The following is a 16,037-nucleotide window of genomic DNA, read 5'->3' on the forward strand; positions in this document are numbered from 1 at the left end:
CTGGGATGGAGTCCCTCGTTCGGCTCTCTGTTCAGCAGGGAGCCTGCTTCCTCCTCTCTCTCTGCCTACTTGTGATCTTTCTCTCTGTGTCAAATAAATAAAATCTTAAAAAAAAAAACTGCCTCTATTTCTGGCAATATGGAGGATTAGAAACACTGATAGAGTTGCACATGCTAGGTAATACATTACACACACATATGCACATATTGGTATTATATATTAAAATATATATTAACACATATAAATAAATCTTTGTAAATAAATAGCCAAGCTGACGAGAGAGTAAAGGAATTTTCATGATGTTGGAATTTGTTAATGCTGTTGATCTGATGTATACCTGAAAGTATGTGCCAATTCTTGGTAGCCTAGAGCCTCAGTTTTGATGGGACTCTGAACATGAGGCTAGTGCAGGGTAGACAGAGGGGAGACCCAAGGATAATTTAAGGACTTCCAAAGGGCACATCTTCCTGGCAGGGGAGGAGACTGCTGTCAGAAAGAGTTCTTAACTACAGGACCATAGTCAACATTGTTCTGGTGCCAGAATACATACTATATATGTGGGGCTTTAAAAAAAAAATTTTTTTTTTTAATGGATTGCTACTGAACCCAGCAGGAGAGAACACACATCTTTGCTGGAAGAACTCTTTTTGTTTATTTATTTATTTTTAAAAGATTTTATTTATTTATTTGGCAGACTGAGATCACAAGTAGGCAGAGAGGCAGGCAGAGAGAGAAAGGGGGAAGCAGGCTCCCTGCTGAGCAGAGAGCCCGATGCGGGGCTTGATCCCAGGACCCCGAGATCATGACCTGAGCCGAAGGCAGAGGCCCAACCCACTGAGTCACCCACGCGCTCCTTTGCTGGACAAACTCTTTTTAAACCAAGGCCTCCAAGATTCCCCACAGATGGAGTGTCAAGGACATGAGTTCGTATTGTCCTGTGAAGGAACATACATAGAAACAAGTTCCCCTAAGTGAGAGTCAGGAGATACAACAAACTACATAAGCTCTGAAAGGTTGCAGATAGTAGAATTACCATATAGAATATAAAATCAATATATCTACTGTGTAGAAATAAATCAGAGACTGAGAATATGATGAAGGATAAACAGGATCAAAATTGACCACAGATTGAAAAAAGGACCAAAGAGATCTTTTATAAATGATACATACATATTTAAATTAAAAAGTAGACTGATAAAGTACTTTAGACACAGCAAAAGTGAGAGCTGAAATGGAAGATAAGCACAGATTTAAAGTACAAAAAAAAGGTTAAGAGATAGGAGAGGATAGGATGAAAATGTCAAACGTGTTGAAGCAATCTCAGAAAAAGAAAGGATGGAAGATATAGAACAAAGTTCTAAACAAAACAAAAAAACAAAGTTATGATGGCTGAGACCTGTTCAAAAGTGGTGAAGTATATAAATGGGAAGCCAATGAATACAAAATTGATAAATAAAAAGACATTCCTACTGGATACATGATCATTGAGACGAGAATATTGACCTTGATGGTGGAGGGGGAGGGTAAGTACAAAAAAGGACAGGTAACCTAGAAAGGAATGGCAGACAACTAGATTCTATTTTAATAGCAAATGTAGAAGTTAAAAAAGTGACGAGAAAAAAATTTATCCTACAATTCTGTATTAAGGAAAACCATCATTCAAGAATGAATGCAAAGTAGACCTTTCAAACTAAAAGAACAGCTAAAGGGATAACTCTTCTGTGTGTTTTAACTCTGGTGAGTTGGGAGGAAGAAAGAAAATCAGAGGGCTGGACAAGAGCAGTTGAGAATTTTAGGAGGTTGTGATTTAACCTCCCCATGAGCTCCAAAATGCCATTTAAAAAATTAAACACTTTATGTGAGTTGTTTGCGTCTGATGACTGATAAGGGTTAGATTTGGCTGTCTTTGCAGTTTATAAGGCTGAATATTTATGTAGATGTTGGAAAACAGAGATGGAAGAATGATGGGTTGAGTGGGAACTCATGGGCCCTGTGGGGAGTGGATGGCTGTAAACACTCGTGAAGGCTATGATATTAGGGTGCAGGCTAAGCAGCTCTCCCAGGAGAAAGGGCTGTCCTGGCTAACAAAAGAAAACAAAAATCTTAAATCTGCCATTTGGAAAAGAATGATCTCCATAGTAAGTTACATTGTCAGACTTGCCTACTTGCTCAGTGTAATAGGCCATTCCTGCGTTAGTCACATAGCTGTCTTTCTGAATATATTTTATCTCTGTAAATATTCTTTCTGGAGAGACTGCCTTAAGCTTTGATGGAAAGCTAGCTCAAATTGTTTACCTATCTATCTACATCTAAGAATGGGGTGACGTTTGAGGCCAGGGCCAAAATCGTAAACACTTCAGTGAGGTTACTGTGATGAAAACAGTCTGCATTTTGGCTACTTCTGGAATTGTATTTTATTTTATTATTGTTTTTTTAAAGATTTTATTTATTTATTTGAAAGAGAGACAGTGAGAGAGAGCATGAGAGAGGAGAAGGGCAGAGAGAGAAGTATGGAGCCGGGAGCCTGATGTGGAACTTGAACCCGGGACTCCGGGATCATGACTTGAGCCAAAGGCAGTTGTCCAACCAACTGAGCCACCCAGGCGTCCCTATTATTATTATTACTATTTTTTAAGGATTTTAAGTAATCTCTACACCCAAGGTGGGACTTGTATTTATAAGCCCTAGATCAAGTCACATGCTCCACTGACTGAGCTAGCCAGGCCCAGGGGGATTTTTATTCAATTACTCACAAAATTATTTGTTCATTTGTGAGTTTAAGACATAATAAAGAGCTATATCTCCTAGAGATCCCAATAAAGAGATGTGTATGGAATATGAAAATAACCTGAATTTGTATTTTGGTGTCTTATTCTGTTTTAATAGTTGGTAAAAGTCCATTCTACCATGATTGTTTGATCACCTACAGTGAGTAAAGGGGTCAAATAGAGTTCTCCCCCCCCAATTTTTTTTTCTTTAAGGTTTTATTTATTTGACAGGCAGAGATCACAAGTAGGCAGAGGCAGGCAGAGAGAGGGAGAGAGAGAGAGAGGAGGAGGAAGCAGGCTCCCTGCTGAGCAGAGAGCCCGATGCGGGGCTCAATCCCAGAATCCTGGGATCATGACCTGAGCCGAAGGCAGAGGCTTTAACCCGCTGAGCCACCCAGGCACCCCTGCCCTAGAGCTCTTATTTTATGTGTTTTAATCCCTGTTTGTTGAAGTCAGAGGTTATTCCTTGACTGGTTCTATACTGAATAAAATACCTCCTTATGTATTCAGAATAAAAAATTGAAACCGTTTTGTTTTCAACTAATGAAATCTCCCTGTGACTGAATCAGAACTGTTTAAAACTATTAATGTAGGTATGGAATTTACAGTTTTGTGGCATAGTGTACAGTGAACACTCTGAAGATGAAGTCTTAGTGAAATTTGAACTTGCTTGGCTTTGAGAACATTTCTCTGATCGTGGTCATGCTGGCTTGATGGGATTTGACAGTTCTTGAAACTGGCTTTTGTTAACTTGTAGGTTCTTCAGTATAACTTACTGAAATATAAAATGTACAGAACTCTGCTCTAATTATCTAATTTAAAGTAAGGACTTCTAATCTATTCTCTACAGCCAAATAGTTGGTGAGGCTAAAAGTGATTTATTTTTCTTGTTTCATATAGATTAAATCCATAGTAATTATCAGGTTTAATTAGGTAATTCCTAGTTGGTACTAGAAGTTGAAAATATTCACTTTCTTAGCTATGTATCTGATTATGAAAAAGACTATCATAATTCTTGCTAGATCATCATCGGTACATGCTTAAGAAAATCTCCACTCCCACCTTCCCTCAGTTGCCAAACATAACACAGAGGATTTTCTGATCTGTGTTTTAATTTCACCTCTCGGAATCCAGGTAACCAAATTCCTTTCCAGTCAAGCAGGGTATAATAAGTGAGATACTTTGAAGCCTGCCCTTCTGAGTTATGTTCATATTCATAGGCAGGAGAAGCATTCTCATTATTTGCTTGATGCATCCTTTGCATGGAGTTACTTCTACTGGACTGAATGTACTTGCCCTTTCAGTTCCCATGGCCAGCACTCCATAAGCAGAACCTAGATCATGGATGCTAGTAAGCTTCTCCCTTTTCCAAAAGGGACCATAAAATTAAGTTTTGCAAGCATTCTGTCACTTTGGGTGGGAAGACGATACTCACATGTTGATAGAATATAATGTTGGAAAGTGTGGATTCATCTGGTACACGAACATCAGCGCAGTTTGAAAATAAATGTCAAACAAGCATTTTCATCTGGTGGGAATTCTGAGGTGAGATGTGTGCCTGTTAAAAGGGCTAAAATACCACTTCTAATTTTTTTTTAAATTTATTTTCTTTTTGAAGAAGTAGTTAACTTCCGAGTATTCTAAAGGAGGTATTACTAGCACTCAGGGGCAAACCCTTCAGGTAGAAAATAAAACTTAAGTCATGGTCCTTTAAGTGTACGTGTCCTGAAGCCAGACCATTTATATACCAGTTGTGGCTTGTGGAGTATTACTTCAGAAATGTTCCTGTCGGGTTTTTCCCTGCTGGAAGTCTCAGTGCTAGGGCACCCCTCCCCACTCCTGTAATTGGCCAGGGTGAGGGGGCCAGGTGTCTGCTCCACCACAGTAAGAGTTAGGACAGCAAGATGATTGTGCCCGCCTAGAAAAGGAAATTGACCTTTGTCTTCTTTCTCTCCTAGGTTGTCTTTTTACTCGGGCCACTCTTCATTCTCCATGTACTGCATGCTCTTCGTGGCAGTAAGTACTCTGCGTTGGTGTCTGGTGGGTTGCGCACTCATGTGTTCCGCCTCAGTGTCCCCTTCCGTGCGGCCAGCTCTGTCTGGCATCCTCCGGAGCTTGGCTTGTGTGGTTCGGAGAGGGGCCGCCGGTGCTTCTGTCGCAGCCAGTCACTACTGGGTGTAGAGGCAGCAGACAGGCACACTCGCTGTATGGGTGGTGAATCGGGAACTTTCAGGACCGTACAGGGTCTTCCCGGATGAAGGTGGTGCTTCCTTCCGGTGGGAGAACCCTAATCAAGTCTGCCAGCCTGGTGCTCGGAGTCAGTGGATGTGCGCCCTTACTTTGGGACATATTTTCTGCAACATACCAGCAGCTTCTCTGTCATCACCGCAGGTCCCTGCTCTGAAGAACTGGGCCAAGGTGGCTGTGCTGGGCAATGATCTGACCCTAATTGGGAGCCCTGACCTTAGGAGCTCAGGGGGCCCCTTTCCTGTTGCGGGGGTTGCTGGGTTTAGGGATGGAGCTTCCAAATTTGTGGACTGTGAAGGCAGTGGTTGTTACTCCTTGAATAGGTTTTGTCTTCCTTCCACTTTCTGAAATACTTGATTGACTGCTTTCCATGGGTCTAGAAAGATTTCAGTTTCTGGAAGAAGTAGTTGCTGCTCAGGGAGCTTAGCATCTTTCTGGTTGGGAGGTTCAGTTGTGTCTGCTAACCCGGACAGCAGTCTGCCCGTTGGCACTTGCAGCATACAAACGGGACAGTGAAGAGGGAGAACATATTTGCCTCCACATTTTGCATCTCTAGAGATGAGTGTTTATCCAGTGTCACTTAAGGAAGATAGGCTTTAGGTCATATACTCTCCTATCCCTGTGAGTCTTTCTCTATAAAATTACCAAAATTTGTTGGGAAAGAGGAAACATCTCTACCCTAAATGATCAGCTACAATTTTTGTCTTAACTTTGTTAGTGGATTTTTATGTGGTTATGTTCTGTGTGAATTTGCTGTTTGCTCTTTTTTTCCCCACTCTCCTTGTTCACATTCCGTGCTCTAGTATTTAATGCTTACATTATAGGTCTGGAATATGTAATAGAATAGACTGTTGGGAGTTAGTTTGGTCTCACTTGGAGATTTTTAAAATCAATTTTTACCAGAATCCTGCTTTCATTTGAAAAGTCGAAAGAATGTAAAAATCACAGATGTGTGTGCTGTACAAAATGCAAACCCATGATTTCAAAACCATTACAACTGAGCTAATTTTTGGCTTCTTCACCATTACTGGAAATGTCAGTCTTTTGTCTTAGGTTAATTTAATTTTGCAAGGAAGCAACAGGGTACCAATTAACAGAATTGGGGGCTTCCTTTTTAAAATACACACCCAAACGTTTCTGAAAATGTGCCATGGGGAATGTAGTTATTTAAGTGGAGGAACAAGAAATACTATTCCAATATGCTCTGTTCATTTATCCCATTAGGAAAAGTTAGCATTCTTTCTAAAGGGAGCCACCGTATATTTTTCCTCTTAAATAGGGCATGGAGTCTGGAGGAGATGAAGGCTAGAGCCATTAGCCATTAACCCAGCCATTTCCTGAGAAATCTTCCCCAAACCCGAAGTCTTTGACGACACTGATGGCTTTTCAGTGTTTGAACATGTTTTATATGCCCTCAGCCAGACCTTGTTAGTGCCGCTTCTGTGTTTTGCTCCCTCAGCTGTGTGTATCTTTAAGTCCTTAAGGAGAGAGAGAGTCCTTAAATCCTTTAGACTCAACATTAAGACTCTAATGTTGATATTAATGATTTGCATTTAAACTACTTTGTTGACTCTTTCTGATAATCCTCATTAAGTAGAAGAGGGATGGTTGCCACCCTTTTAGTAGGGGAAATAGGAGCCTTGGGAGGCTGTTGAGGTCAGCTCTCTAGTGTTCATCCGCTTCCCTTGCTTTGCTGATAGACTGCTTGATCTAAACCCTAGCCCAGTTACTGTAAAGGCCAGGTGATGACTTTTAGCAACTGCCCCCCCCACCCCAAAGATTTTATTTATTGATTTGACAGAGAGAGAGAGAACACAAGCAGGGGGAGCAGCAGGGGGAGAGGGAGAAGCAGGCAGTCTGATGGTGGGGCTCATTCCCAGGACTCCGGGAACATAACCTGAGCTGAAGGCAGAGGCTTAACTGACTGAGCCACCCAGGCACCCCCAACTGTTTTTAATTGTAAAAAATATATTCTCAGATGTATCATATTCCATATCCCGTAGTCTACTGTTCATGTTTGCTCCTTTACCCCTTCTCAAAATATCTGTACATTCAATTATAAACTTTAAGGGCTTTTTTGTAAAATATGAAACTACTGTATAGAACATGAAATTAATATATAGAGGGCCTCAGTAGTAAGCCTGCTGTGTGGACACCCAGGAGTGTATGAGGAGGCAAGTTAAAGATGTAAGCAGAGGGAAAATGACCTTAACTGTAGGTTGGTAACCGGGTCAGTATGAGCTCTTACAGGTAAAATTAAAATGAAAAGTTCAGATAAAGAGATTTGTCATAGACCAAGGCCTTTATGGAGAGGAAAGTTGGCCAGAGCAACCATGCACTGCATTTCAGTGACTCTTAAGCAGTGGAAATATTTACTTGATGTGCATGTAGGCCCCCGCTTTTATTTCAGCCCCTGAACACAGATGTCTCCCTGCTTTCCAGCTTTTGGTTTACATGCAACATTTAACCACTCCCATATCCTCTGCCAGTTCCTTAGGCAATGACTCATCTTGTTTCCCTAGGCATCTTGGCATCGTGGGTCAGTCCCAGATTTGGGTGGAGATGTACAGTCATTCAAATTCTGAGGACAGTTTTTGATAGCCAAAACTTCCGCCCAGAATTCCTGACACCCAGAAATTAACTTTAAAAAGTCTCTTAAAGAAAATATCCTGACCATTGTTTTCCTCTGGCAGGCAGCCCAGCCCTGAACTTAACAGTGGTAGAGCACCCATGAAGAGCACCTAGGCTGGCAGGAGCATACGATAGGGCTTCTTTGCACATACCTAGTTCAAGTGCTTAGTGATGCCCACTGAACTTGGCCAACTGCCAAAGAATCCAAATTTACTTCACTGTCCAGGAAAGGAACCATGTTATGAGACTATTCTTTTTTCAGTATATATATAGATAGATCTCTCTATATATAGGTTGTGTTGGAATATGCTGAAGGAATAAACTGAAACACGTTTCCCAGCACTGTACTATAAAGCCTGAAATCTCAGATTGTGTTTCTCATCGTCTGTTAGGAAATTCTTGGATTAATTTCTACAGTGGGGCCCCAGGCACCTTGGTGTCTGGGTCTTGCCCCCTCCTGTCTGGTAGTGCTCTTTGATACCACCCACTTCTCTCCAGATTTGTACAACCTCTTACCCCGCACTTACCATGTAGTATCTACGATTGGTGAATATTTCATGAAGATGGTTTCCAAAGTGAATTAATGCCATTGCACAAATGAACAGAGCCCAGGAACTACATGAATCTTGTCTAATTGTAACATGGAATTGTACATCTAAATTTAGGAACTCTGAATCCTAAAGATGGTGAAATTGAAGTCTAGAGTCAAGACTAAACAGAGGTCACCCTTAGGGCGTTCTCCTGGCCAGATCTGTCTTTAAGTGGAGGTGGAACAATATATTGCCTGGCTGAGTCTTAGAAGCTGTTTTCAAAATAAGCAGAGTAAGAAACAGTTCTTTGTGTTGAACACACTACTGTTGCTCTAGCTCCGAAGTTGGCAGATGATGATTTTGGTAAAAGGTTAGGTCAAAAACTTTGTAGTCCACAATGCAGTCTCCGCTGTGAATTCTTCTTCTTCTTTTTTTTTAAATAGTCCTTTAAAATGTGAAAACCATTCTTAGCTTGCAAGCTGACCCCCCCTGACTCTACTTAAAATGGAAAAATTAAAAAAAAAACACCTCTCATTTTAAGAATAGATTATTAAGAAACTCTGTGAGACAACAGTGTTTTGTAGTTAAGTGTTACAGGATCAAGGAAAGGCAAAAATAAACCAGCCTCACAAAATATTTTGGTCAGCAATCAGGTTTTAAAAGTGAGAAGTTAGACCCTTTATTGGAAGCTAGTTTTTTTTTCCAGAAATTTTAGGCAAAATAGGCCTGAGTCTCCTTTTTTGGTGATAGTAAGATAATGAAAGGATACCTAAGTAGTGTCAATAGACATTTGACATATAGACATAGAATTTCCTCATTTAAAAAAGCTGTGTGTGTGTGTGTGTGTGTATATATATTTTTTTTTAACAACAACAAAAAAAGTATACTTTTGCATTTTTTTCCAATGTGACCCCATGCATTGAAAAGTCCACGTTTTAACAAGGTCTTCGTGTGCCCTACAAAGCTATCATGAGGCTCTATTCACACAGATTCAGTGCTGGATTCTCTCCGGGTGAGCAGGAAGGCCTCTCTGCACTTGTCAGGGAACCATCTGCTGCCTGCACGGTGGTGGAGCGTCTTCCTACAATCCCCTCTGCCTTTGAATATCTGGTTATTTTGAGCAAATTGATTCTTTCTGTCCTTGTTCTCTTAAGGAATAAGAAATTGCCTTTATGAGTCTCTACTAATCTCAGCTAAGCAGCTTTTATTTCTTTAAAAAATACCGATGTAGTAACTTATTTTCAATAGGTTTTACTTTGCTAAGAGACTGGACTTTTTTTTTTTTTTAAAGAGACTGGACACTTGACCCTACATTGAGCAATTGTATTTTCCTGATCAGAAGCCTGATGCAGAAGAGTAGCTAAAAGCCTACCCTTGCTCAGTTTCCGTTTGTTGGAAGGAAAAACTAAATCTGGAACCTTCCTTTTCACAAGCGTCAGTAGTGATGCCTGGTTTTAGTGAGGACATTCCTGGAGGATAATATTGGTGGATTATCCCCAAGGCTAATTACCAAACTATTTCTTGCTTTCTAAATCTGGGCTATGTGCAGTCACTGGTTGTATCTGATTTGCCCTGAGCTCTTGCTCTGATGCACGGTCTGGTCACGAAGATAATGGTTCCCCTGCTGGAGATGGAGAAATCGAGATAGGCCTCACTATGGTGAGGCCTGGAGGTGGTTAATTTGCTCTCCAAGTTCTCCGGTGGTAGGTGTCTATCCTGCCTCTCTAATAGATGAAAAAGTGGGCAGAGCAGTGTGAAGGTTAGTAAAGTATATGATGGTTCTTTGTTTTTCCTGCTAACTTTATTGTTTGTGCCTCCTAGAAGCCCACATGCCTCTTGACTTTTCCTGTGACAGAAGGGATGACATTAGTGGTAGGCTCAGTTGTTCCTTTCACAAACTTGACGGTTCGTTTTGCCTCTGCGAGTACCTCAGTGACCAGCTGCACATTATTGCTTCCATTCTGCCTTTTCCACCCTTTCTCTTATTTGTAGTTGGGAACTTTCTGCTTTGTTGTTTCTTTCACCAGAAGGTTGGATATTAGGATCAGGAGGGATCCAGAGACTAGAATTTCTCACTTGGCAGTACTCTGTCCACCAGTGGACCAAAATCCCCACGGGGCAGGTCAGTTGAGGCCAAACCGAAGCATGCTCAGAAAAGAATCTTAAAATGGCCCTGAGAGAGTGATAGAGATGGGTAGATGAACCACTTTTGGCTTAGGGTAGGGTGGCGGTGCACACCTTGTACTGTACGTAGAAAGAAGTCATGAAGTAAAGCCCATGCCCACTACCAGAACGCTCTTGTTCAGTAACATTTAATGTATGTTCCCATGGGATTATGTTTTTCAAGTTTTTCTCACAGTTTGAACACTGGTGTATAAATACTATTTTCCTTCCCAATTGAAACTTACCTTTTTAAAAAGTAAACTCATCATTCAAGTCAAAGAAACCCAAATTAAGAACAAAAATGGGATTCTGATTAAACACAGAGGTAGCTAGTAGTTGACACTTTATCTTTTGGTTATAAGCAACTGACTCATCTCCCAGAGAAAAAATTGTGTGTGTTTTAAGATTTATTTATTTGAGAGGGAGAGCGAGAGTGTGCCCATGCTTATGAGCGGGGTGGGGGGGCACGGCGGGGGCAGAGGGAGGAGGAGACAAGCCGACTCCCTGCTGAGCAGGGAGTCCCATGTGGGGCTTGATTATAGGACCCTGAAATTATGACCTGAGCCAAAATCAAGGGTCAGACACTTAACTGATCTGACCCACTCAGGTGCCCCCAAAACAGTTTATAGTAAAGACACAGATGGGCTAGAACTAGCACACCACCAGGAACTGGACTTGGTCTGCCTGTCTCACTGGCCGCCTGGCTTTTTGGTATGGCTGCCACTCTGCTCCATTCTTTGATCTCTCGTCATGGCCTGCTGTCCTTGTCCAACCATAGCTTTTGCTTCCTTGTAAGTTTAGTTTGCAGATAGCCTATCCTGTACCCTGTAGGTGCTCTTTCTATATACATTCTGAAAAAAAGAGAACTCGTTCATCCTTCTGCAAATTCCAGAGGGAGAATACAGCCCAGCAGATCTCTGGATCAGGCCTGTCATAGGTCATCTTCAGTGCCCTCTGTAAAGAGAAGGCAGAGCAGTGTGGTCCGGATGGGGCTCCCCCTCCAACTGTGTCTGTGGAAGAACGGTTCCTCCAGGAGGGGAATTTGTAAGTTGTTGACACTGCCACTGAGTCTATTCCGAACCGTACAGAACACCGGGTGTAGAGTTCCTTAGCTCTTCTGAGCTTTAAGAGAGAAGCAACGGATTTCCTTACGTGGATGTGTTCGGGGCGTAAGTGATTAGCAAATAAAGTGTGGGGAATGGGGAAGGTGGGGGGAGTGCAGTTTTAAAGGCAGGGACTTACAGAGCCTTATTATTATAAGCGTTAGCATTAAAGCAGGAGTTCTGTCCCTATATCTAGTTCTAGTAGCAGCAATGGTGAGAGCTTCCAACACTGTTGCTCTGAGATAGTTATGAACATAGACTTCCCTCAATAGAGTCTTGTTTTTTAAAGGTACATATACTGTCTGTCCTCTTTCCTCTTAAAGGACAAGGAATAGAATAAAAAGTGATAATCCACAAAATGAAAGAATGGAAAAGGAGAGAACTGGCAAGAGGTAATGATTTTGGGAAGGAGTTAAATGAGTGGCAGAGGAAGTCAAATCTCCAGTGCCTCCAGAGGGTGAGGTATTAAAAGATCTGCACTGCAGAACCTGAGAAAGGCTTAACACAGAGCCACCAGAAAGACAACACTGTCTGCTCTGTTGAAGCTGCTGATGGAGGAAAAGACTTCTGGCTGGCAGCATGGGAGGAAAGTTGTCCATGTCTGGAGTTGTGGGCGTGTCCGCTGTGGAACTCAAGTGGTCCAAGGTCCAGGAAACTCAGTGTGTTTAGCTCCGTGGCATCAGTTGGAATGGAGGATTCTTCACAGCGACAAACAGGGCTGTTGTGATACCTGGTCTTCCCAGAGCTACACTGAGTATCTTGGACTCAAGGAAACAGAGAGCAGGAAAACAGGAAGCACACCCAGTTAGTCCGTCTCACCTAGAGCTGAGAACTGTTCTGTGACCACAGCCTGCGTACACACCATGGCCATTAGTCATCAGAAGAGCCAGAGCCTGGAGGGGAGGGTAAGGTTAGGGGTAAAACCACAATGGGGGGATTCCTAGTACCCTCTCAGGGTGAAATCATCTCCGGGTAGCGAGAGAAAAGGGTAACATCTATACTTGGGTAGATGTGTAAGGAGAAACTAGCTACTTAGAGGGGTGAGGGTTTCACCTAAAGTACATGGAAGCTTGGGTACTAGTCCATAAGTGAATGCTAATTCTTTTCACAGGGATGTTGAGGAATTTGGGGGCAAGCTACCTTGAGTTAAAGTGAGGGTCTCTGGAAGGAAAATACTGTCAGAAGGATTTAGAAGCCTAAGTGAGGAAGGACCTTCAAAGTCCTGAGTTTTCTTTGGGTTGGAAGCACAAACTAGGACTAAGTGTAAATCCGTTTTACAGTTGGTATTGTTTCTTTCGTGCTATGTCCTTAACAGAGATAGGTGCAGTCCTAAGGTGCATTCATGTAAGTATTTATAATTCATAGGTATATAATTTTATAGTCTGAAGAACTCATGCCTTTAACAGATATATGAAAAGGCAGCTAAATAATCAAAAGAGGGACAGCTGAACTTTTGGGGAGTAACATCCAAAACTTGGCTTCAGCCCCAGTCCAAGTACTATTCTCTTTAAAAGAATAGAACATTTCCAATGAGGATAAGAACCTAGTGAGGGGAGTGTTACTGGCATGGTTGTTACCTAACTGGCTTCAGTTCCAGATGCAAACTTTTCTTCAGCCAGAACCAACTATCTCCCCAACTTCGGAATCTTGAGACAAGCCTCTTACTGTTTACATTTTTATAGTTTCAACAACAAAAAGGGAAAGGAGAGGCTCTGCAGAAAGCCAGAAGCACTTTAACCAGCTAACAAGTGCAATTCAATTGAACAACTGGTATGCTCTTTTACAATTAGATGTTTCTACTGTAAAACACTCGATAAAATTAGACAATCTCTGAGTTTTTGCCAGCTGCTGAGAACTGAGTATTTGCTCACAGCAGTGCACAAAGAACTGGGAATGGATCCGTATATCTATTTCAAGTAGGCAGTGTCTATGGGCATAGCCATTCATAAATTGTTGGAATCCATTTAATTGTTATAAGTCACAAATTACCAAACAAGTTTTAAAATATATTTTAAAACCATATTCTTATTAGATAGAAATAAGGCAAAATTTTTTTTTGTTTTGTTTTTTAAAAAGAGACCAGATTTGCTGAAAGGAAATGACAGGAAAACTATCTAAATGACAGGAAAACTATCTAAAAAACTATCTAAACCCTCTGCATCACAGTCAAAGGCAGGCTGACACAGAAAAGGGGAAATTCTCAAGTCCCTGATGAGTACAGGGAAAAGTCATGGAACTTAAAAGATTACAGAGCACAGGTGCTAATCAAAGACTAACTCACTGCTGGGTCAGGGCTCAACTAGAATCTGTATTATTTAGGCAGAGTATTAGATTTACTTAAAATACAGATTATGTAGTCTCCACTGCCCTTTAAAATAACCCCAGGCGAGCAGAACTCTTGAGTAAATTGAATCAATTAAACAAACTCAAATCTCTAGATAGATTGGGCGGAAAACATAGCAGCTGGACCCAGGGTAAAGACACCCTGTGCTCAGAATGCTAGCAGTTTGTTCCAAGACTTGCAACTAAGGATAACACTTGGCTGTGAATCAGAATTACAACAGATGCAAGAGGAGAAGCTGCCCTTGAAATCCTTGGAAGTCCTGAACATGGACACCCCTTGCCATGTTTACAGTTTGAATAGTCATCTAGATAGGGAAAGTAATGAACTGTTCTAAAGACAAGTTTCTGGGGCACTTTTTGTTTGGCTTATTTAAAAGGATTAAGTTGCAGGTGTTGATGAACATAAGAATGCCTAAAGTCCTGTTCTATATTTAACTTATACTCTGATTAGTTAATGGTTATTAACAGTGATGGTTATTAATATATAATGACTTGTTCATGTAAAACACCAACCCTTTCGGGGTGTGGTGATAGTTAAAATGTATAAAGTTTCCAGTTGGTATGCTGAGCTCTTCTCTTTATTCCTATCTTCTCAATTAGCTTTACCTTCAAGCAAGGATGAAGGGAGACTGGGCAAGACTCTTACGCCCCACACTGCAATTTGGTCTTGTTGCTGTGTCCATTTATGTGGGCCTCTCTCGAGTTTCTGACTACAAACACCACTGGAGCGATGTACTGACTGGACTCATTCAAGGAGCCCTGGTTGCAATATTAGTTGTAAGTATATAGGGCAGCGGCCTACAGCTTGATACTGATAAACACGGGGAGGAGTTAAGTAGAAATCCTGTCCCAGGGAGAAAACTATCCAAAGGCAGATAATGTGGCTCAGTAATTTTTACTGGGTAATCACTCGATGTTATTAACTATGTTGCTCTTTCCAAAAGTTACAAAAATCTTAACTATATGTACTTTTGTAAAAGGCTACTGCTATAGTGTTTAGTTTCGTTTTGGTATGAATTGCAGAATAACCTAAGTGCTAACAGAGTAAATCTATTTACTCAAGACCTAACTAAGCAACTCTCAATTTAATAGCATCTTTTTCTAACTCCGTTAGTCCCTTTTTTTTGGTACCCCTTCTTTGTGATAGGGTTTTATTTTTGCCAACTGCCTGTGGCAACTGTGTATATGGTTTTTAAAGTGAGAAGGGGAAAAAAGTATTTAATGATATAATTTAAGTATAACTTGTTTTCTGTAGGCAGTGTATGTAGCTGATTTCTTCAAGAACAGAAATTCTTTTAAAGAAAGGAAAGAGGAGGACTCCCATACAACTCTGCATGAAACACCAACAACAGGGAATCACTTTAGGAACAGTCACCAACCTTGAAGGTAGCAGAGTGCCCAGATGAAGCTGGCCCGCTTTCTAAAGGAAAATGATTGCAACCAGAAGACAAGAGGATGAGTTTTCTTCATGGTGTACAAGCCTTTAAGGGACTGCTGCTGCTATACCTCTTGGATGCCCACTTTACCTGTGTGTATATAGTTACATTTAACACAGTGGTTCTCTAATAGCTCTAAGTTCATTAAAAAAAAAAAAAAAAATTCAAGCCTTTCACTAAAACAATGCCCACCTGTACATTTTTTATTAAAAAAAAAATGTAATGCTTATGTACAAATGTGTATGTAATATGCTTTCTTCGGCTGATGTCTGATTGAAGTATAATACATATTAAAATGTCTGAGTACAACTGCCTTGAAATGGGAGAACCAAATCAACATTTCTGTAAGCATTTGTAGTCAACTGTAATCAGGTGGTGAAAAATTTAAAATCCCACATTCGTTTAGCTAATTCTTTATAAGTAGAGGCTGGCAGCAAACACAATATCTCTCTTGATTTTGGTGATTCCTAAGAGAAAAGAAAAGACAGTTTAAACCTCCAAGATCACAAAGATTGTAATTCCCCTCTGGTGGGGTTTTAATACAACAATCCTGTTGACACAAAGCCCTGTTGGTCTAAGAGGAGAGCAGGGTAACTTAGAAACCAGATTCCTACTCTTGTGACCCTAGATTCGGTAGTACTGTGTGTGTGTGTGTGTGTGTGTGTGTGTGCAGGGCTGAGACGGTGTCTATGCACAAAGACTCACTGAAGAAAGGACTAAGCCGTTGAAGGCAGTTAGCTGACCCCAAAGCATGAATTTTCAACCTATTTCAGGAGACACTTTATTTCACTTACCATGTGAGATTCTTTCTGAACT

The 16,037-nt window shown here is 41.1% G+C and overlaps 2 protein-coding genes across 3 annotated transcripts in view; one reads left to right on the forward strand and one right to left on the reverse strand.

Annotated features, from left to right (window-relative positions):
- The window catches only part of PLPP1 (phospholipid phosphatase 1), a 93,397-nt gene extending 77,943 nt beyond the window's left edge, over positions 1 to 15,454 (forward strand). For both annotated transcript variants that reach the window (XM_044224709.1, XM_044224718.1), the window contains exons 4-6: positions 4,727 to 4,784; positions 14,386 to 14,562; positions 15,041 to 15,454. In XM_044224709.1, the coding sequence (XP_044080644.1) occupies positions 4,727 to 4,784; positions 14,386 to 14,562; positions 15,041 to 15,169 (364 nt within the window). In that variant the 3' untranslated portion in view covers positions 15,170 to 15,454. The remainder of the gene's footprint in view (positions 1 to 4,726; positions 4,785 to 14,385; positions 14,563 to 15,040) is intronic.
- Positions 15,393 to 16,037, reverse strand: part of MTREX (Mtr4 exosome RNA helicase) — a 107,393-nt gene continuing 106,748 nt past the window's right edge. The window contains exon 27 of the mRNA XM_044224697.1: positions 15,393 to 15,688. Within this exon, the coding sequence (XP_044080632.1) occupies positions 15,636 to 15,688 (53 nt within the window). The 3' untranslated portion in view covers positions 15,393 to 15,635. The remainder of the gene's footprint in view (positions 15,689 to 16,037) is intronic.

The sequence above is a fragment of the Neovison vison genome, chromosome 1, assembly GCF_020171115.1.
Source record: "Neovison vison isolate M4711 chromosome 1, ASM_NN_V1, whole genome shotgun sequence".
Lineage (NCBI taxonomy): Eukaryota > Metazoa > Chordata > Mammalia > Carnivora > Mustelidae > Neogale > Neogale vison.